The sequence below is a fragment of the Chiloscyllium plagiosum genome, unplaced genomic scaffold, assembly GCF_037043375.1.
Source record: "Chiloscyllium plagiosum isolate Xiang-an unplaced genomic scaffold, Cpla_swu_hap1 HiC_scaffold_25, whole genome shotgun sequence".
NCBI lineage: Eukaryota > Metazoa > Chordata > Chondrichthyes > Orectolobiformes > Hemiscylliidae > Chiloscyllium > Chiloscyllium plagiosum.
In genome coordinates this window covers 2,877,140-2,900,934 of record NW_028270163.1, presented here as the reverse complement: position 1 = coordinate 2,900,934, position 23,795 = coordinate 2,877,140, and the positions used below count along the sequence as shown (strand labels likewise).

The 23,795-nt window shown below is 42.4% G+C and overlaps 1 protein-coding gene across 7 annotated transcripts in view; it reads right to left on the bottom strand.

The window, feature by feature from the left end:
- LOC122561959 (uncharacterized) overlaps window positions 1-23,795 on the bottom strand; it is a 119,705-nt gene that overhangs the window by 25,395 nt on the left and 70,515 nt on the right. For 3 of the 7 annotated variants that reach the window (XM_088000384.1, XM_043714291.2, XM_088000386.1), the window contains 7 exons: window positions 19,119-19,226; window positions 15,601-15,676; window positions 14,166-14,322; window positions 11,086-11,131; window positions 10,519-10,577; window positions 4,681-4,716; window positions 738-790 (listed from right to left, as the gene is read on the bottom strand). In XM_088000384.1, coding sequence (XP_087856510.1) covers window positions 738-790; window positions 4,681-4,716; window positions 10,519-10,577; window positions 11,086-11,131; window positions 14,166-14,322; window positions 15,601-15,676; window positions 19,119-19,226 — 535 coding nt within the window. Of the gene's footprint in view, window positions 1-737; window positions 791-4,680; window positions 4,717-10,518; window positions 10,578-11,085; window positions 11,132-14,165; window positions 14,323-15,600; window positions 15,677-15,839; window positions 15,925-17,873; window positions 18,072-19,118; window positions 19,227-23,795 lie in introns of those variants that run through there. The other 4 variants (XM_043714294.2, XM_088000387.1, XM_088000388.1 and 1 more) reach the window with 3 other exon arrangements.

The following is a 23,795-nucleotide window of genomic DNA, read 5'->3' as shown; positions in this document are numbered from 1 at the left end:
TTTTCATAATTTCCCTTTTTCAAGTTTATCACCCTTGCTTCAGACTGAACTGCCTCCACTTTTAAACTCTATCGTATCATGGTTACACATCCCTAAAGATTCTTTTACAGCAAGATTATTAAGTAGCCCTTTCTATTTCATATTATTAGATCCAAAACTGCCCGTCCTCTAATTGATTCTTCAACATACTGCCCTAGAAAGCCATCACTAAGACATTCCAGAAACCTGTCCTCCATAGCTTGAGTGTTCAGTTGGTTTACCAGTCTATACGTAGATGAATTCACCCAACGATTACAGTGTTGCCCATATTCTTTTATCTCTTGATTCTCTGATCTCCATGTCGCACACTACCACTAGTTTTTGGTGGCTATCAATAACTCCAGCCAATGTCTGCTGACCCTTGCTCTTTCTTAATTTCAACCAAAATGATTTGATACATTGTTCTTCTGATCTGAGACCTACCTTTACTAATGTACTGATCCTCTCTCATCTTACTAGTCTTCTTTCTTGTCTGTCTTCTCAAATATTGAATATCCTTGCAATTTGTGTTCCCAGCCCTGATCACCATACAGCCATGTTTCTGCAATAATCATTTACTTCTATTTGTGCCTTTCGACCATTGATCTTGTTGTGAATGCTGCAGGGATTCACACTTCAGATAGTTCTTTAGAAAATATCCAAGCCAAGTACTTTACACTTGCACCAGTTGTTGCTAACATGAGGCAATTGGATCTTACCTGAGCACCATTCCCAGCTCCCGGCAGGGCACTGTGTCATATGTCTCACACACCTGGGTTAAAAGAAGCATTTATTGTCTCAATGTGAGAACAGGACCCTCACTGGGTCAGAAAGAGCTACCACAGTGTGAGGTGTCTTTTCCCTGGGGTGGGGAAGCCCAGAACTAGAGGGCATAGGTTCAGGGTGAGAGGGTAAAGACAATAAGAGAGACCTAAGGGGCAACATTTTCACGCAGAGGTTGGTGCACATATGGAGTGAGCTGCCACAGGAAGTGGTGGAGGCTGGTACAATTACAGCATTTAAAAGCCATCTGGATAGATATATGAATAGGAAGGGTTTAGAGGGATATGAGCCAAGTGCTGGCAAACGGGACTAGATTGGGTTGGGATATCTGGTTGGCATGGACGAGTTGGATATGTTTCCATGCTGTACATCTCTATGACACCATGACTAAGATTTGAAAGTTATTGTGCATTCAGAACCATTTAAATTAACTAATAAGAAAGACACCTGAACATAAAGTTATAGAAAAGACAATGATATAAATATCTGAAGTAATGGGAAATGAAGTACTATGTCCAATAAATGTCCTCTCAGCTCATCCTGACTTTGAATCCCTTTATCTAATTGCCTTCTATACTGTCTGATCAGTAACACTAAAATAAAGTATAATTAAACAGATAGGATAGAGAGAATTGAAAGAGAAATGCACAGCAGATAGAGCAGAACTAAAACATTTTAAATGTTAGATTTTTAATTAAAATTCTATTCCAATTACCTACTTGATCCATTGGAGGTGGGATTAATTTTCCATTGCAAAGCTGTTTTTGACTATTTTTTTATTCCTCCCTAACATAATTAGACTCTGCCTCAGCCTCAGCTCATCTATTGCTGAAAGTTCGTAAGAAGTTATCCTGGACTCAAAAAGTTAACTCTGTTCATCTCTCCACAGACCCTGCTAGACTTGTGGAGTTTCTCCAACTTTGTGTTTTTTGCTGAAAGCTTTATTTCTAATTGTGTTATCTCGAGACTTGACCAATGTGAAGCTGGCTTCCCACATTTCTCACGAGTAACATAAGGCCATTCAAAATTCTACGGCCAATTTCTTAGCTCACACCAAGTTTCATTCACCTATCACCCTGATTTTGCTGATCTACATTGGCTCCTGCTTAAACAATGCCTTAAAATTTTAAAATCATCCCTTTTATTCCATTGGCTTTGTCACCCAACATATCAGTCATTTTCTCCAGCTCCACAACCCAGAGATATCTGCACTCCGATTTTAGATCCATAGTAGCCTGGTGCCGCTACTATTGGATGTATTTTAGCTATTTGGATAAGCTCTCCAGCATCTGCAGTTCTTTACTTTAATATAGGCCCTAAATATGTGTAGGAGAAAGTGAGGACTGTTTAATCTTTTTTAAAGACACTTCTTAAAACCTACATTATTGACCAATCATTTGCATTCATGGATTCAGTGTAAAATCTGTGAAGCAAAAGTGAGGTCTGCAGATGCTGGAGATCAAAGTTGAAACTTTATTGCTGGAACAGCACAGCAGGTCAGGCAGCATCCAGGGAACAGGAGATTCGACGTTTCGGGCACAGGCCCTTCTTCAGGAATGAGCAGAGAGTGTTCAGCAGAAGATAAAAGGTAGGGAGGAGGGGCGTTGGAAATGTGATAGGTGGAAAGAGGTCAAGGTGAGGGTGATAGGTCGGAGTAGGATGGAGGCGGAGAGGTCAAGAAGAAGACTGCAGGTCAGGAAGGCGGTGCCGGGCTGGAGGGATTCGGCTGAGACAAGGTGGAGGGAGGAGGGGATGAAGAAACTGGTGAAGTCCAAGTTCATCCCCTGCGGTTGGAGGATTCCCAGTCGGAAGATAAGGCGCTCCTCCTCCGACCGTCACGTTGTTGTGGTTTGGCGGTGGATGAGTCCAATGACCTGCATATCCTCGGTGGAGTGGGAGGGGGAGTTGAAATGCTGTGCTACAGGGTGGTTGGGTTGGTTCGTCCGGGTGGCCCAGAGGTGCTCTCTGAATCGCTCCGCAAGTAGGCGGCCTGTGCCCAGAGGTGCTCTCTGAATCGCTCCGCAAGTAGGCGGCCTGTAGGCGCTCCGCCTACTTGCGGAGCGATTCAGAGAGCATCTCTGGGCCACCCGGACGAACCAACCCAACCACCCTGTAGCACAGCATTTCAACTCCCCCTCCCACTCCACCGAGGATATCAGGTCATTGGACTCATCCACCGCCAAACCACAACAACGCGACGGTCGGAGGAGGAGCGTCTTATCTTCCGACTGGGAACCCTCCAACCACAGGGGATGAACTTGAACTTCACCAGTTTCTTCATCCCCCCCTCCCCCCACCTTGTCTCAGCCGAATCCCTCCAGCCCGGCACCGCCTTCCTGACCTGCAGTCTTCTTCTTGACCTCTCCGCCTCCATCCTACTCCGACCTATTACCCTCACCTTGACCTCTTTCCACCTATCACATTTCCAACGCCCCTCCTCCAAGTCCCTCCTCCCTACCTTTTATCTTCTCCTGCTGAACACTCTCTGCTCATTCCTGAAGAAGGGCCTGTGCCCGAAACGTCGAATCTCCTGTTCCCTGGATGCTGCCTGACCTGCTGTGCTGTTCCAGCAATAAAGTTTCAACCAAAATCTTTGAAGCACCATTGGTGTTGTAGTCCTTTATAAAAATCAAAGTTCTTATTCAGTGCATAAGCATGAAGCCTAGAAAAATGATCAACCCAGGGAGCCATGAATTATGCTTGATCTCCTAGCACTCGAGTTAATGTATAACTGAACAATGGAGCTTGTACTGCCTGTAAAGTAATAGAGTCACTATACATCCGTAACATAGAAGTATCAGTTCAAATTCTGCTCAGTACAATTAGTTGATCTTTGTTGTGGTGTCACAATTGACTTTGGGCTCTAGATCAATCAGCCAGGGTTATCAATTCTATCAGTTGCTGCTAGAAAGTGCAAAAGTTTGAATACTGCTTTTAGACAGGGTCAGGCTAGGCCTAGTTAACCTCCATGGTTGAACAGGCTGCTGCTTTCACTGTCTCAGCTTCCAGGTGCACAGTAGCAACCTGGACTGCACTGGTGATTGTAGTCTTGAAAACCCAGGATGCAGCAACTTCAGGAAAGAGAATATTTGGAACTGCAAAACTACTGCATCAGTATATGATGAACAGTTCTGGTCACCATAACTTAAAAAAAAAGATTTACAATGATGATACCAGAGCTTAGATTTTATCAATAGCAGGAGAGTGAGCAGACTGGGACTTCTTCCCCAGGAGAGAAGGGTGATCTGATAGAGGTGCAGGTCGTTCTGCTATAACGTGACAATTGTGTTCCCCAACAATCTCACGCTTTAGAAAATTGTGCTATGGAAAACCGCTACAGAAAATCACGCTGGTGAAGATCGCGAATAGAAAATCGCTACATCTGTTCAGTAGAAAGTTCACATTATCCAAACAGTATCCACAATTCGTCAATCATGTTATAGCCAATTCACGTTGATGAAACACACGTTATGGCAGAATGATCAGCTTTTCAAATATTTGAACAGGTTTGATAGGGTAGATGTAAAATACACATTGCCATTGCAGGTTAAAGCAGAGCAAATGAATAGAAGATAGTCACTAGTAGGAAATTTAGGAGAAAAACTATCCAGAGAGTATAAGTTTGAGATGAAAAGCACAGGTTAGTTTCCAGTTAAGCTAGATAAACACATGATAAAAAAGAAATAAATGGATTTGTAACTGAATTTGAAAGAAACATGCACACAGCATAAATGTTATTATAGGCCTATTAGGCTGAATGGCCGGTTTCTGTTCCGTACATTCAACATATATTCTATGTAAATAATCTCCTTCTACCATGAAAGTATCGGGTTACTGCCACTCCCTCCAATTTCATATTAAAAGAATAAAAACACTTACTGGAAGCAGCCAGCTCTCATCCAAAAAACTGCTGTTCTGAAAAAGAACCCAAGCAGAAATATAACAGCGTGATGAATACCTCTACATGCACTGAAGCAAATATGCATTAGGCATTTAAATTAAAATAAGTCTGTCAGGCCTAGTTGGCACCAAGTAGCACCAAGCCTGAGAGCTCACTTAGAAAATGATACCACTGCAGAGGTTGGAAAAGGGCAATTTGGAGACTGACAAATGTTAGTGGAGGTAGAACAAATTGACTTACATCTATATGGAGTCATATCTGACCCAGGAATGTTTTATGCTGAATATTGAGGGAGCACATTTTCACCACCAATGCAGGAAGCTTCTGTGGAAAATCACCTGAATGAAACGCTGTAGGCAAAATTTTTGCTTTAAGTGGCTTCAGCCTATTTGCGTAAAAAGACTCATGCCTTCGTGTTCCCAGTGCCCCAGCTACACTCCCTATGCAATCTCTTTGCTGTCTTATAAATGCAAATTTGTCAAGCAACAGACTGACATAGTCATACTCATGGAATCACAGCTGACAGACAATGTACCAGACATCACCAACACCATCCCTGTATATGTCCTGTCCCACTGGCAGGACACACCCAGCAGAGATGGTCAGGATGGCGTTGCCCTGGGAGCCCTCAACTTTGACTCTGGATCTCATGAGGTCTCATGGCTTCAGGTTAAACGTGGGGGCAAGTAAACTTTCTGCTGACTACCATGTACCGTCCTCCCTCAGCTGATGAATCAGTACTCCTCAATGTTGAACAACACTTGATGAAAGCTCTGACAGTGGCAAGAGCATAAAATATATTCTGGGTGGAGGATTTTGATGTCCTCTGCAGCAGCCCTACTGATCGAGCTGGTTAGGTCCTAAAGGTGGTAAGGGAACCAACAAGAGAGAGAAACATACTTGGTCTCATCCTCACCAAACTGCCTGCTGCAGATGCATCTGTTCATGACAGTATCAGTAAGATTGGCCACCGCATATCCTGTCTGGAGACGAAGTCCCACCTTCACACTGCAAATACCCTCCATCACTGTGCTAAATGAGACAGACTTAAAACAGATCCAGCAACTGAAGAGTCATTCATGAGGCACACTGGGGGCAAAATTGTACTCCAGCACAACGTGTAACCTCATGCCCAGCAAACCCCCACTCAACCATTACCATCAAGCCAGGGTATCAACCCTGGTTCAATGGATAGTACAGGAGGGCATGTCAGGAGCAGTACCAGACATACCTAAAAATGAGGTGTCAACCTGGTGAAGCTAGCAAACAGGACTACGTGTGTGCCAAAGAGCAAATGATAGACAGAACTAAGTGATCCCAAGACCAATGTACCAGATTTAAGCTCTGCAGTCCTGCCACATCCAGTTGTGAATGGTAGTGGATAATTAAACAACTCACTGGAGGAGGAGGCTCCTCAAATATCCTCATACTCAATGATGGAAGAGCCAAGCATATCAGTGCAAAAGATGAGGCTGAAGCATTTGCAGCAATCTTCAGTCAGAAGTGCTGAGTCTGTGATCCATCTTGGCATTCTCCAATGGCCCCTAGCATCATAGATAACACACTTTGGCTAATTCAATTTACTCCATGTGATGTGATGAAATGGCTGAAGACACTGGATACCGCAAAGGCGATGGGCTCTGACAACATTCCAGCAATACTCCTGAAGAATTGTGCTCCAGAACTTGTTGCTCCCCTAGCTAAGATGTTCTAGTACTGTTACAACCCTGCCATACCTCTCAATGCAGAAAATTGCCCAGCTACGTCCTGCACACGATAGGCACAATGGACATTTCAGCACTCTATACCAGCATACCCCACAATGACGACATCACTCAATACCAACAACTACCAATCTCCAGGTATCATCCTACAACTCATCCGATTCATCCTCGATCACAACATCTTCACGTTTGACAACCAGTTCTTTAGCCAGACAGATGAAAGAGTCATGGGGGCCAAATTTGCACCGCAATATGCCAAGATTTTCATGCACAAGTTTAAACAAGACTTCTTTGCTGCACAGGACCTCCAACACTATACACTAAATATATTGACAACATTTTCTTTCTCTCGACCCATAGTGAGGAGTCACTGAAACAATTACACAGTGATATCAACAAGTTTCATCCCACCAGACTTACCATGGACTAGTCTTTAGAATCAGTCTAATTCTTAGCCACACATATCTCCATCAAGCATGGGCACCTCAGTACTTCACTCTAACACAAATCCACGGATAACCTCACGATGCTGCACTTCTCTGGTTTCCAACCTCAACATTTTAAAACATAAACCTGTTGGACTATAGCCTGGTGTTGTGTGATTTTTTTAAAACTTTGCCCGCCCCAGTCCAACACTGGCACTTCCACACAATAGGTGTGACAAATTCAACCTGGCAAATTACCGCCCCATCAGTCTACTCTTGTTTATCAGTAACAGGATGGAATTAGTTATCAACAGTGCTGTCAAGCAGTAACTGGTCAGCAACAGCCTGCTCGGTGATACCCTGTTTGGGTTCCACCAGCTACTGACCTCATTCAAACGTGGACAGAAGAGATAAATTCCAGAAATAAGGGGACATCAAAGCTGAATTTGACCAAGTATGGCATCAAAGAGTCATAGCAAACATGGAATAAATGGGTATCAGCAGGCAAACTCTGTGCTGGTTAGAAGGTGTTGTGATAATTGGAAGTAAGTCATCTCAGCTCCAGGACATCTCTGCATGAATTCCTCAGGTTAGGCCCAACCATCTTCAGCTGCTTCATCAATGACCTCCTCTCCATTTCAAAGTCAGAAATGGGGCTGTTTGCCAATGATTGCACAACGTTAGCATTATTCATGACTCCTCAGATACTAAAGCAATTCATGTTGAAATGCAACAAGATCTGGACAATATTGGGCTGTCAAGTGGCAAGGAATATTTGTGCCATACAAATGCCAGGCAATGACCATCTCCAATAAGAGACAATCCAACCAGTGCACCTCGATGTCATCCTTTTTATGTTCAATTTCTTTCAGAATAAAGGACAGCATTCCATTAGCCTTCTTAAATGCCTGCTGCACTTAGAGTCATAGAATAATCTGCACATTAACGTTCTGTGTGTCATGCAAGAGAACAGTCAGATTCCTCTGCATCTCAGATTTCTGTGGTGGTTCTCTGTTTTCGCTCAACTTTTCCTGATTAATTTGAATTTTTCGAAGTCCTCAACTATGACCTACAAAATGATCAATTCCACAATACTCCTCATGACAAACGTCAACCTAACTGGCCTTTAGTTTATTTTCTACCCCCCTCCCTTCTTGAATAGATAGATTATATTTGCTACTTTCTAATCTGATGGAACCTGCCAGAATTTAGTGCATTTTGGGAAATTAGTACCAATTCAGCTACTACCTCATTAGCAACCGCTTTTAAAACCCAAGGACAAATGCGATGTGATGCACGTGGGCAGGACAAACAAGCCAAGGGAATACATGATGAACAGTAGATCCATGAGAAGCACCAACGATCAAAGGGACTTTGGTGCACATGTCCACTCTTACTTTAAAGTATCAGAACAGGATGATAAAGTGGTTAAGGTGGTATATGGAATGCTTCCCTTTATTAGCCAAGGCATAGAGTTTAAGAGCATGGACGTTATGCTGGAACTGTAGAAAACATTGGTTAGGCCATGCTTACAGTATTGTGTGCAGTTCTGGAATCCATATTATAGGAGGGAAATGATAGCACTGGAGAGGATGCAGAGGAGATTGATCAAAATGCTACTTGGTCTGGAGAGATTCTGTTATTAAGACAGATTTGGACAGACTGTGTTTGTTTTCCTTAGAGCAGAGGAGAATGAGAAGGGACATGTTTCAGGTGTACAAAATTATGAGGGGCTTAGAAAAGGCAGATAGAAAGAAACATTTCCCCTTGATCAGTGACCAACAGCAGAGATTTAAGTTAAAGGGAGAAAGTTTAGAGGATTTTAGATTAGATTACATTACAGTGTGGGAACAGGCCCAACAAGTCCACACCGACCCGCCGAAGCGCAACCCACCCATGCCCCTACATTTACCCCTTACCTAACACTACGGGCAATTTAGCATGGCCAATTCACCTGACCTGCACATCTTTGGACTGTGGGAGGAAACCGGAGCACCCGGAGGAAACCCACGCAGACACGGGGAGAACGTGCAAACTCCACACAGTCAGTCGCCTGAGGCGGGAATTGAACCCGGGTCTCTGGCGCTGTGAGGCAGCAGTGCTAACCACTGTGCCACCGTGCCGCCCATGGGAGTAAAAATATTTTCACCCAGAGGATGGTGAAAATATGGAGCTCATTGCCTTTAAGAAACTCTCACCATATTTAAGATATATTTAGATGCACATGTAAGATGTTAAGCCATACAGGACTATGGGCCAAGTACTGGGAAATGGGATTAGAATTCCATTTTAACTGACGGGAATGCGAAGATCCAAAGAGCCTTTTTCTGTGCTGTAAATCTCTACGACTCAAAGTCCGTCTGTATCTGGGTCCTGGTCCACAGAATCATAAGTTTCCTTAGTCTCATTTTCCTGGTGATTGTTATTTCACCAAGTTCCCCTCTTCATTCCACATCCTGATTTAGAGTCATAGAGGTATAGCTAGCATGTTTTCTTATCCTCTATGGTGAACACAGAAGAGGCAAAAAGGTAATGGTGGTTCGGTGGCATTGTTTGTGAAAGACTAAATCAATGCAGTAGTGAGCAAGGATGTCAATGCTGGAATCAGTCAAGGTGGAGTCAAGAAGCAATAAGGACCAGAAACATTAGTGGGAGTTAACTACACTCTGTCCCCAATTTTTGGATGCTTGTACTCACAAACAAATTCCCATATTAATAATAACTTTCAGAATCCAACTTACAAATAGTCACTTGTACTCACAAATGACTATTTTACATTATGCTGTGTTATGTTCAAACTGGTGTATAAATAAGACTTGCAAACATACTCCGGAATGGAACCCACTTGTAACCAGAGACTGCCTGTATAAACCTCTGAACAATAGCAGAGAGGTAGGAGGTGGCATTAAACAGGAAATTTGAAATGAATGCAACAAGGCTGCCACGGGTGAGTTTAGTCTACATAGACTGCCCAAGCAATAATACTGTGGTGAATGAATTCTTGGAGTATATAAGATTTTTAACAATGGGGTTAATTAATAATCCTGTTGCAAGAGTTAAGTTAGGAAAAGTAATCATAACATGACGAATTCTTCAATGGAGTAGAAAGTGAAGGAAACAACGAAGGCATGAGAGTCAGTTGGCTGCAATGGACTCACTAACTTCATTAAAGGACATGGTAGTAGCTATGTTTAAGGAACTAATACATCAATTATATATTTCTTTTGGGTGAAAGAACACAACAGGAAAACTGTTCAATTGTGACTAATAAAAAAATAAGGATGGTATTAGATCCAAAGGGAAGTTGCTAGAAAAAGTAGCAAGGTTGAGAACTGGTAGTGGCTTAGTGTTCAGCAAAGGAAGACCAGCAGATTGATTAAAAGGGGAAAAATAGAATGAGAGAGTAAACTTGTGGATAACGTAACAGCAGACTGTAATACTTCTGTAAGTAAACAAAGAGTGCAAATGTAGGTTCCTTACCGTGTGAAATGGGAAAATTGATAAATATAGAGAAAGGAAATGGCAGAGCAATTAAACAACTACTCTACTTCTGTCTTCTGTGCAGAGACCCACCTCCTTGTCCTACCTCAGATGGAGGTCATGGTACTGTGGGTCAGATCTGCCTTTGAACAGTGAACTCAAGAAGAAGTGGAAAATAGACACTAACCTGCAAGTCAAGGGTGAAGTTCATCTGTGACAAGACCAGCAGCAGTGAAAGGAATGGTTCTGTGAGGAAAAAAAAACAGGAAAAAAAGTGGAAATTAAACTGTACTGGATCAGACCTAGTACTGAAGTCTTTGACATTTAATATTAGATAAACCTACCTAGTAGGAAGATTACAATGAAATTCCTTACATTCTTGAGTAAAGAATGTATAATTCGTAGGATAGGCTTTGCAATCATTACATACAGGGATGTTCATAAATTTCTCCAATCAATCAGTGACAGCACAGATTCAACAAGCAGCAGCTCATATCATCCATGTTTCTCACAAACCAATAATCAATATTCTGGACGTTAATTGCCTTTGAAGGAAAATAAAAGTATTGACTGTTCTTTCAAGACATGTTTTATCATCAACCCATGGTCACCTTGACCCATAAACTCCTCTCATCATCCATTCCTCAAACGCTTCACTGCCTCCCATAAACATCTCATTCCATCTATTAATCACCCTTCTCCTAACCCCAGAAAATCCTGCTTCCAAAGAATTCCAGACAACTAGATGACTTACCTGCAAAGCATTCAATGGCAAGGATAGAACTCTCAGGGTCATACCACTGGAACAAGAAAAGGGAAAGATTAGGTACAGAACAGCTTTGAGTGAATTTTTACCCTTGTGGGCAATCTAAAACTAGAATCACAGTTTTATGTTAAAGGGTGTTAGATTTAAAACAGATGAGAAGGGGAATTACTTCTCTCAAAGGAATTCATTACCTTGAGTGCAGTGAATGCCAACACTGCGTAAACCTGAGGAGGAGATAGACTTTTAATTACCAACAGGTTAAAGGGCTTTGCGGATAAGGCAGGAAAGTGGAGTTAAGGCTGAGACGAGGTCAGCCATAACCACATTAAATGGTGGAGTAGGTTCATGGGGCTGAAGTGTCTACTCATACTCATAGTTCGAATGAACAATCGCCCTCAGATCAATTCACCTCAGGCCAAGTGAATTTCTAAAAGATTACTACCTGCTCTTTTATTTGCAAACTCAAGATCTCGAGACATCCCCCATGAACACTTAAATGCAGCCATCAAAAACTTGCTTTTTTTTTGATACAGTTTCTCTCAGTACCATGAGAATCATAGCAATGCTACTGAACTAGTAATCCAGAAGTCTGGAGTAGTGCTCTGTAGACACAAGTTCAAATCTCATCAGAGCAGCTGGGGGAACTTAAATTCAATCAATTCAATGAATCTGGAATAAAAAGCTAGTTTCAAGGATGGTGCCCACGACCTTATCTGGTCTCCAGGCCTAAGGCAACTGCCCTCTGAAATGGCCTAGCAGGACACTCAATTGTATTAAACTACTAAGAAAAAAATCAAAGAACAATAAAACAGGACAGCGTCTCATAGACTATTCAGGAAACAGCCAGACATAGTTACATCTACTAAATGATACTTTACAATGTCCCAAATACCCTCAACATGCGAAGTGAATCAAACTAGTTTTTGAGATGCTGGGGCCAGAGTGAGGCTAAGATGGATCAATCAATTGTCACTACTGGCTTAATCTGACCTGTGGGATTCCTCTATCACTAAGGATGAAGATGTACATGGAGCCTCTTCCTCTTAGGTTTTCAATTGTCCACTACCATTCATGACTGGATGAGGCAGGATGGCAGAGTTTTGATCTGATCTGTTGATTAAGATATTATTTATCTTTGTCTATGTCTTCCACTGTTCAAATTGATTGTAGCGCAAGTCCAAATTTTACCTAAGTTTTTTTGGGTCTGCCCAGTGTTGTTCCTGGCATCCTGCCTTAGACTTCCATTGAACCAAAGTTGCTTCGTTGAACTAGGGTTGCTCCCCTGACTTGATGGCAATGTTAGAGTTGGATTGTATTGTGAGGTACTATAAGGTTACAGATTGTGGGTTGAATATAATTCTGCTGCTGTTGATTACCATGTTAGGCTGTGGGTTGACTCATTCATGGGCGGCACGGTAGCACAGTGGTTAGCACTGCTGCCTCACAGCGCCAGAGACCCGGGTTCAATTCCCGACTCAGGCGACTGTCTGTGTGGAGTTTGCACGTTCTCCCTGTGTCTGCGTGGGTTTCCTCTGGGTGCTCCGGTTTCCTCCCACAGTCCAAAGATGTGCAGGTCAGGTGAATTGGCCATGCTAAATTGCCCGTAGTGTTAGGTAAAGGGGTAAATGTAGGGGAATGGGTGGGTTGCACTTCGGTGGGTCGGTGTGGACTTGTTGGGCAGAAGGGCCTGTTTCCACACTGTAGGTAATCTAATCTAATTTGTTGGACTGATTTCTCCATTTTGGCACTGGATCCCATGTTAGCAAGGAGGCAACTGAACAGGTTGTATCTTTATCGTTTCTGCTGCCTAGGTCAAAATAGTCCATCATGTTTAATTCTTCTTTGGCTCTTTCATAGCTTTTAGTACAATCGAGAGCCTTGCTAGGCCATTTCAGGAAGCAGTTAAGTGTCAACTATACTACGTCGGTATGAGTCATGACAGACAGGGTAGCAGTGGCAGACTTAGAGTCATAGAGATGTACAACATGGAAACAGATCCTTCGGTCCAACTTGTACATGCTGACCAAATATCCCAATCCAATCTAGTATTATCTGCCAGCACCTGGCCCATAGCCCTCCAAACTCTTCCTATTCAAATACTCATCCAGATGCTTTTTAAAATGTTGCAATTGGACCAGCCTCCACCACTTTCTTTGGCAGCTCATTCCATATATGTACCATCCTCTGCATGAAAAATTACCCCTTAGGTCTCTTTTACATCTTTCCCTTCACACACTAAACCTATGCCCTCTAGTTCTGGACTCCCCAACCCCAGGGAAAAGACTGTCCACTTATCCTATCCATGCCCCTCATGATTTTATAAACCTCTATAAGGTCACCCCTCAGCTTCTGCTGCTCCAGGGAAAACAGCTCCATCCAATTCAACCTCTCCATATAGCTCAAATCCTCCAACCCTGGCAACATCCTCGTAAATCTTTTCTGAATCCTTTCAGGTTTTGCACAGGTTGAGGTTCTGAATGTAGGTTTGCTCACTGAGCTGAAGGTGGGACAGGCTGATGAATCAGTTGGTATAAAACAAACAGTTGTTTCCCTAGTGAATATTAGTGGAAATCCAACAGGTTGTTACAACAGTCTGATAATTTCATGATTATGATAACTGACATGACGTTTCAATAAATAATTTTGGATTCATTAATTAAATTTAAATATCCCCAGGCTGCCATGGTGAGATTTGAACCCATGCCTTCAGAGGATCAGTGGTGTCCTCTGGAGGAAAATGTCCACTAACTTGACCACAATGATAAAGTTCTCCCAGCTGAAAGATGGCACCTCTGACAGGAAAATACACCCTGAGTACAGCACAGGAACATTACCTTTGATTTATGTGCCTAAATCTTGGAGTAAGTGAGAGTTACCGACTGAGTGATATTTAACACTGGTGGACTGGGATTGAAGGGCATTTGTGAAGGCAGAATAAAAAGATATATGTGGAAGCAGTGGAACAATACCTGAAGAGAGCACTAAACATTTGTGAGGAGGGGATTACACAGATTTCGTGGAGAGATGTGCAAGGCGGCACGCAGTAAAGAGTGAATGGGCGCAGTTACCTCTATTAATCTTGGTGTGTGGCGAAGATGCTGTATTATAACTGCCAGGATCTTTTGATTCAGAGCTAGTCGGATGTAATGCCTCCCCCGGCCTTGTGCTGTCAGCAGCTTTTTGCAGGCAATAGTTTTCTCCAAGGCCATTGATACCTGAATCAACCTGACAGAATAGAAAGAGTACACACATATATTAAGAATACAGCAACTACAGGCAAAGGCAGGTATGTGACTAAACTCAAATATCCAAAAATTGCTGTCCATGTTATGTTGCTCCACAGTAATGTTTTGCAGAAATAGTATGTTGCTACTTGCTTTAAGACTGAAATTCACTGAACAGCATAAAATTATTGCACTTGCTTTGCAGATATTAAACCAAACATAACATAGAAACTTGAGGTTTATTAATTTAGTCTATCTACATGATAAATGAGAGGGTTGTAGGACAAGTGCTGGCAAACGGGATCAGATTAATTTAAGATATCTAGTCAGTATAGATGAGTTGCACCGAAGGGTCTGTTTCTGTGCTGTACAGCTCTATGATTCTATAGCTTGTCAGTCTCTTTAGCAAAATTAATTATTACACAAACACTGTCTCTTTGGAGATTTTCAAATTGTAAATGCAGTGTTTTAAAAAATAAGACTTTGCCTCTCTTCTCTCTTTCAATCTAATCTTCCTCCATTTTTTATGTTGCTTTATAATCCTTCAATTTGATTGATTAAAGAGATACATAGGTTACTTGCTTTTTTCACTTCAGTCTTATTGTTGTTTCCTAGCTCAGACTTTTAAAAATGTGTTTAAGGGAGAATCTAATATGCAGCAGATAACATTCAATGCCCTGCCACAGCCAGTTATGGCCCAATAACAACAGAAGTAATCAATTGGCTGTAATAATACTGTAACATGCTGAGGTCATAACAAATGGGAGTCGTTTACTTATTTTCTGCAGGCAATGGGCTAACCAAAATCACAGACAGTCAATTCACCAATCTTCCATTAAAATGTACAACCAAAGCAGCATTACCACTCTTTTAAGTTTGTAACTGGTGTGACTAATATCACTTACAAGCAGCTCATGTCCTATTTGGCCATTCTCTGCTCCTTTCCAACTTTATTCAAGGCTGTAACCACGCGGCTTATGTTATTGGATGATCTGACAAACCATGAGCTACATCCAACATTCCTCACCACGTTCCTGAGTGCAACATGTAATAGCACAAAATGTACTGCGCAAGCTTGTATTCCATGTGAACTAATGCATATGTACCAGAAAGGGTAATGGAAGGAGATTCAAAAACAGCTGCAAAAGGGAATTGGATAAAGGGGAAAGAGTAGGCGAAAGAGATTAATTGGACTCTTCCTAAGAACTGGCAGAGACATAATAGGCTGAATGGTCTCCTGCTGTACAGTAAAACTCCATGAAAATAAACCATGTATTACCCGCTACAGGGATCCAGCTGTGGAAGTTGCTCCAACCAGTGCCAGTAGTCTCTTCTTCTCAGGCCTAGGACTGGCTCTGTAACAAGACCACAGCACCATCAGAAACAGAAGTTGAATTTATTCTTTTTTTTCTCTCTCTCCCTCTCCTTTACTTCAGCTCCACCTTACATAATATTTAACTGTTCCAGAACTACAGTTCCTGTCCTAGTCATCTATGTCTTATACCCTAGATTGGTTACCTGTCCCTTGGTATATTTAGTTCAAAATCTTCCTCATCATCTTCAATTCACTCCACGACCTCATTCCAACCAATCTCTGCAACCTCTTTGAGAGAAATGAGAAACACACAGTCAAACAGTAAGAAAAAAACATACATGTATAGTTCTAGTTAAAAGAGATACAGTAACAGAGAATATCTGAGTGCAATGTTCCCTCTAATATTTATTTGTGTGCCCAGCCCTTATACTCTTTATCATGGAAGTGCACACAAGTGATAACCTAAAGGATTAACTTGCTTGCAGCCTGCATGATGAATTAAATGTTGTGATGGCACACAACTCAGAGGGAACATTGTTTGAATGTGTGATAGAGAATAGGAAAGAAGAGAAAGATAGAGACGGGAGAGGGGGTGGCTTGGGGAGTGAGGAAGAGAGAAAGAGAGAGAGCGAGCACAAGCAACTGAGAAAGAGAGCAAGAGGTTGAGAGAGAAAGAATAAGAAAGACAGAGCACACGACAGTCAGTTAACAGACCTTCCTCTCTCATATTCCCTGTTGTTGGTCCTTCCCAATGGCCTTCCTCCCGAGCCCCGCCTATTAGGTTCCACCCTGCCCAAGTGAGGTCCAATGTAGTCTGCTCAAAACCTGACCTAGAACATGCTTTTTATATGGAAATAATGCATATGCTGACTGTACATGTTAACTATGTCTTGACTGGATGCTGTCATTTAAGGTATTTGCATCTGAAAGGAATAACTGATATCACAACATAAGTTCCACTCATCAAGAGAAAAAGCTAACCTATGCTTCACTGACTCTTCTCAGTGTTAAAACAACGTAGTTGAAAGTAATTTGTACTTACTCTGGAGTTGAGCCTGATGTCTCACAGGACCATTTATCTAAGTTTAATATAATTAGTTATTAAGTACTGTGTAATAAACCTACTAACTGTTCATTAAGATTGAACCTATCTTCTGTCTAAGATGTCATATGGTCATCCTTCCCCACATGGTATCAGTAGCATTGACAAAAATCAAAAAGAAGGATGAATGGATAGAAACTACCCAAGACATTCTTGAGAGTTCTGGCAGAAACCAACATATGCAGGTCTATATACTGACTGAGCATGCTGACTGCACACTGTTAACTCTAAAATGACACTAAATGCTGCAAGCTAACTGTGCATGCTGACACTGTACATACTGACTGCTTCAGAGGTACATGCTCACTAGACAAACTGACTGTAGGCAGGTAAGAGTGACAGCAGCTTTACTGAATGAAAGCTGGGAACTTGGAGGAAACAACCTATGGCAGGTCCATGCCCTCTGATCCTATTGCACACCTTTCCCACAGTAAAACGTGTTTCTGCAGCCATTTCATTCATCGCTTCCTGATGCAAAGGATTCCAATTCTTCTGGACCATTGCAGACATTTTAATTTTACCAAGCCTAGCATTTCTGCATCCTCTCCACCTACTGCCAATACATCGTCACCTCCGCAGTCCCGAGCATACATTTTAACAAGCTGGGATTTCCCTATTTCCTATATGTTGCTACTCCCTGTGACTTTCTACCTACTGGTACAGAGACAGGCGATACTTATGCCTTATGCTGATTGAACCTAGGGCCCAGCTCTGCAGTACTATTATTAGGATTATCTTGAAATACTCTCAAACCCAAGAATGGTCACGTAAACAAATATCGCACTCCACTCCTGCACTCTGTACTACTAAACTAGAGAACTAACCCATGCTCCAGAAACTCAAAAGCCCTCGTTAATGCTGTCATATCTGACAATTGTCCATGCTCATTACTCCTGAACACTAAAGGCCTATTTCTCACCTCTGACATGCTAACTCCTAGCTTGCTGTGTGCATCTCAGACCTCAGAAAAGGTTATATTTGCTTAGAGGCAAAATATTTGCACAAAACACAAAAGCCACTCATTCACCACTTTCATGGCCACATGGACAGAGGTGCAGAAACTGGAGTCCAACATAGCAGTTAAAAAAACACAATAGCATGTAATAAAATGGGTCATCAAAATTTGGTTACCTACACAGTAATGATGAGTGTATTTCATTAATGTTGCTGTCTTCAGAAGCAATTTGGGATGGTCCAAAAATGGCATACATCATAAATATGAATATTTTCCTTAAATTAGAATAAGCCCCACTCAGAGGCATACCACTAATAGCTTTCCCTTGAACTGATGGGTGCCTTCAACACACTTGGATTTTACCCTTGGTTCTTCATCCTCTAGTGCTGACTGCCACTAGGGTCCAGTTCCAAAGGCTTGAAAAGTCTCAGACAGCACAACCCAGGAAGGCTTCAATGTGCCATTCAACTGCAGAAGAACCATGACATAGCCCAATCCAACTCATATCCACTGACCACATGGGTGCACTACTTTGACTACTGCAAAGCAATTGGGAACAGAAATTTGGGGTAAACACTTCTCATAAGGTGGCAGAGGATGGATGGGGGTTGGGGTCTGGGATGATGAGGGATGGGAGGATGCTGCAATTATAGCAGCTTACAACCATGAAATGAGCTAATCCAGCACAGATCTGATCTGTGATCACCACAGGATCTCCTGATTGTCAGTTGAAGGTGGTGCCCTTTGTGTGGACATCAAATCGTGACTGACCTCTCAGCTGAATACACAATGTCATGGCACTACTCAAAAAGAAGGAGTTGTCACTACTGTGTTGGCTTATACGTCCTCAACCATGTCACTAAAAAATTATCATTTGGCTACTTAGCATACTGCCATTTGTGGGAGCTTGCTATGTGGCTGTCAAGTTTCATTAAATCAACAACCATGATTACATTTTAATAATATTTCATTTGATGCAAAGAATTTTGGGTCATCTTAAGGTTATGAAAGTCACTACAAAAGTGAAAGCATCTTTTTTTTTTACATTATTCAACTAACCCATTGAGAACACAGTGGTTAGCACTGCTGCCTCACAGCGCCAGAGACACGGGTTCAATTCCTGCCTCAGGCGACTGACTGTGTGGAGTTTGCACATTCTCCCCGTGTCTGCGTGGGTTTCCTCCAGGTGCTCTGGTTTCCTCCCACAGTCCAAAAATGTGCAGGTCAGGTGAATTGGCCATGCTAAATTGCCCCGTAGTGTTAGGTAAGGGGTAAATGTAGGGGGTTCGATGGGTCGGTGTGGACTTGTTGGGCCGAAGGGCCTGTTTCCACACTAAGTAATCTAATTAAAAGACAAATCTGGCGAAGAAATGAAGCATTCTGAAATGCAAAATGCAACGTCAGAGTTTGTTGACTGTTACTCACGCCGGATTCCCTTTCGCAGGATAATCTCCAGAATATCACACAAGGAGGTGAGATGAATGTTACGATCTGTGATGGGATCCTTGTTTGCTTGGAGGCTCAGGATACATGCTGTTAAATGAACAGAATGATTCCTATTATATTGGCAGAGATGGTTACAATGGACAATAAAATCAACCTCGGCCTGAGGGCAAAATGCACCACATAAATGGTTCCAAGTGTGGCTGCCAGTCAGAGAATTACTGTATCTCTAAGGTAGCTGGCTATGAACTGGAACACCTATCTGAAACTCTACTATCCCCTGCTAACTTGCACCATCACCCCTATGTCTATTGGGATACTTTGTCCACTGACACAGCAATGCTCAATTTTAAAATGTTCAACCTTGTTTCCAACTCCCTGTATGGACTCGCCTGACTTTGGAACATCCTCCTCGAAATTTTTAGGATTGGCGATCCACCAATTCTGGCCTCTTGTACACCTCAATCTCCATTCCTTCACCGTAGGCTGTGAATTTTAGATTTTTCATTAATTTATATGCAGATAATTAATATATTGATAATTCAGTTCTGCCCCCATAAATAAAGAGACTGAAATTCCAGTTGCTAGTTAATATATAAATAAATGCTTCTAACAGTGAGTATAATTGTGTCTAGTTTATCCTTCATCAACTAGCTTTCTGGAATATAGTATGGTGTTGGAGGAAACTGCCTCAAGATGTTGATCGGAAAATAAAAACAAACAATTTCAGATAGAAAACTATACTCTCACTGGCCATTGTGAAAAATGACACAAAGCATTGTAAACTGTTGGGATATGAATATGCTCCAATGTGTTTTAAGTATGAAGCATTTGACTAGTAGAAGAATGAAATGAATACGTGGTCATGGGTAAGCTCCCTCCAAAAAAGAAACAAGGTATGGATTTGTTACTTCCTGCAAGAAGTAAAATCAATAGTGAAGCACTTTGTCGGATGAAGGCTGTTAGCAGTATAATGAAGAAGATTCAGACTTTTCACCAGAGTTCTTGGATAACTTTCTTTCCTGGGATGTGGGTGTTGCCCCAATTGATTTTGAACTGAGTTTTTTTTTGTTCATTAATGGGATGTAAATGTGGTTTATTTCTCAACCCTAGTTGTCTTTGGAGGTGGTGGTGGGCAGCTGTCTTCTTGACTGCAGCAGCCCATTTGGCCTAGGGACATCGACAATGCAGTGAGGAAAGGGATGCCAGGATTTTGATTGAGAAGTACCAAAGATGGTAGAGAGAGGTGGACGTGATATATATGGACTTCAGTAAGATGTTCAACAAGGTTCCTCATGATAGACTGGTTAGCAAGGTTAGATCAGACAGAATACAGGGAGAACTAACTATTTGGATACATAGCTAGCTCGAAAGTAGAAGACAGAGGGTGGTGGTGGAGGGTTGCTTTTCAGACTGGAGGCCAGTGACCAGTGGTGTGCTGCAAGCATTGGTGCTGGGTCCCACTGCGTTTTGTCATTTGTATAAATAGTTTGAATATGAACGTAGCAGGTATGGTTAGTAAGTTTGCAGATGACAAATTTTCAGTGTAGTGGACAGCGAAGAGGGTTACCTCAGAGTACAATGGGATCTTGATCAGATGGGCCAATGGCTAAGGAGTGGTAGATGGATTTTAATTTAGATATATGTGAGGTGCTGCATTATGGAAAGGCAAATCAGGGCAAGACTTATACACTTAATGGAAAGGTCCTGGGGACTGTTGCTGAACAACGAGACCCTGGAGTGCAGGTTCATAGTTCCTTGAAAGTGGAAGTCGCAGTTGGATAGGATAGTGAAGAAAGTGTTTGGTTTGCTTGCCTTTATTGGCAAATGCATTGAATATAGGAGTTGGGAGGTCACGTTGTGGCTGTACAGGACATTGGTTAGACTACTTTGAGTATTGTGTGCAATTCTGGTCTCCTTCCTACAGGGAGAATGCTGTGAAACTTGAAAGGGTTCAGAAAAGATTTATGAGGATATTGCCAGGTTGGAGGGTTTGAGTTATAGGGGAAGACTGAACAAACTGGGGCTATTTTCCCTGAAGCATTGGAGGCTGAGGGGTGACCATATAGAAGTTAAAATCACGTGGGACAGGGATAGGGTAAATAGACAAGGTCTTTTCCCCAGAGAGGGAGAGTCCAAAACTAGATGGCATAGGTTTAAGATGAGAGGGGAAAGATTTAAAAGGGACCTAAGGGGCAAGGTTTTCACCCAGAGGGTGGTACAAATATAGAATGAGCTGCCAGAAGAAGTGGTGGAGGCTGGTACAATTGCAACATTTAAAAAACATCTGGATGGGTATATGAATAGGAAGGGTTGAGGGATATGGGCTAAATGCAGGAAAATGGGATATCTGGTCAACATGGTCAAGTTGCACCAAAAGGTCTGTTTTCATGATAGTTATCTCTATAACTAAAGTAATGGTGAAAAAGTTTGAACTCTGGATTAGTGGCTTGGAGGGGAATCATAAAATTATACAGTCCAGAAGAGGCCCTCTGGCCCATCAAGTCTGTACCACTAAGAATATACTACTGTCTATAATGGCCCACTTTCCCATACTCCCACAATAGAACAAAAACAAAGAACAAAGAAAATTACAGCACAGGAACCGGCCCTTCGACCCTCCAAGCCTGTGTCAATCCAGATCCTCTATCTAAACCTGTATGCTATTTATTAAGGATCTGTATGCCTCTGCTCCTGCCCATTCATGTATCTGTCCAGATTCATCTTAAATGACACTATCGTGCCCGCCTCTACCGGCAACACATTACAAGAACCCACCACCCTCTGCATAAAGAACTTTCCACACATATCTCCCTTAAACTTTTCCCCTCTCACTTTGAACTGGTGACCCCTGGTAATTGAGTCCCCTAATCTAGGAATAGGTTTCTTGCTATCCACCCTGCCTATACGTCTCATGATTTTGTAGACCTCAAATCAGGTCCCCCCTCAACCTCCGTCTTTCTAATGAAAATAATCCTAATCTACTCAACCTCTCTCCATAGCTAGCATCCTCCATACCAGGCAACATCCCAGTGAACCTCCACTGCACCCTCTCAAAACATCCACATCCTTTTGGTAATGTGGCGACCAGAACTGTAGGCAGTATTCCAAATGCGGCCGAACCAAAGTCCTAGACAAATGTAACATGACTGCCAAATCCTGTACTCCATGCCCAGTCCAAATGAAGGAAAGTATGTCATATGCCTTTTTGACCACTAGATCCATAGCCTTGAAAGTTATGACACTTCAAGTGCTCATCCAAGTCTTTAAAAAGCACTATGAGTTTTCCTGCCTCAGGCAGTGCATTCCAAACCCCTATTACCCTCTGGGTGAAAAATGGTTTCCTCAAATGCCCTCTGAATCTTCTGCCTTTCACTTTAAAATTAAGGCCCTTTCTTACTGGAAGAAAGTGAGTACTGCAGATGCTGGATATCAGAGCTGAAAATGTGTTGCTGGAAAAGTGCAGCAGGTCAGGCAGCATCCAAGGAGCAGGAGAATCAACGTTTCGGGCATGAGCCCTTCTTCAGGAATGAGGAAAGTTTCTTAAAACTATGACCCCTCGTACTCGTCAACCCTGCCCTGGGGAAAAGTTTCTGGCTATTGATTCTATCTATTCCTCTCATTATCTTGTATACCTCAATCAGGTCTCCTCTCTTCCTCCTTCTCTCCAGAGAGAAAAGTCCGAACTTTTTCAACCTTTCTTCATAAGGCAAGCCCTCCAGTCCAGCAGCATCCTGGTAAACCTTCTTTGCACCCTCTCCAAAGCCTCTAACTTTCTGATAGTAGGGCGACAAGAACTGGACACAATATTCCAAGTGTGGTCTCACCAGGGACTTGTACAGCTGTAGCAAAACTCATGGCTCTTAACCTCGATCCCCCAGTTAATGAAAGCCAAAACACCATATGCTTTGTTAACAACCCTATCTTCAAAGTTTGTGCGAAGATTTATAGCTCGGGTGCTCGTTGTTGTGGTTCTGTTCGCCGAGCTGGAAGTTTTTGTTGCAAACATTTCGTCCCCTGGCTAGGCGACATCATCAGTGCTTGGGAGCCTCCTGCGAAGCGCTTCTTTGATGTTTCCTCCGGTGTTTATAGTGGTCTGTCCCTGCCGCTTCCGGTTGTCAGTTTCAGCTATCCGCTGTAGTGGTTGGTATATTGGGTCCAGGTCGATGTGTTTGTTGATGGAGTTTGTGGATGAATGCCATGCCTCTAGGAATTCCCCAGTCTGACCTATCACCCTCACCTTGACGTCTTTCCACCTATCACATTTCCGACGCCCCTCCCCCAAGTCCCTCCTCCCTACCTTTTATCTTCGCCTGCTGGACAAACTTTCCTCATTCCTGAAGAAGGGCTTATGCCCGAAACGTTGATTCTCCTGTTCCCTGGATGCTGCCTGACCTGCTGCGCTTTTCCAGCAACACATTTCCAGCTCTGATCTCCAGCATCTGCAGATCTCACTTTCTCCTCCAAATTAAGATGCAGAACATCAAAGACAGTCATCTCTCGGGTGTTACTTGAGCCATACACCAATCGGAATTGGAAAAAACAGAATTAAATGCATGGCATAAAGAGTGATGTGTAAAGAAAGGGTTTTGGTTCATGATGCAATAACATGCGAGGGAAAGTAATCTATTCTATCAAGATGGATTCCATCTTAATCAG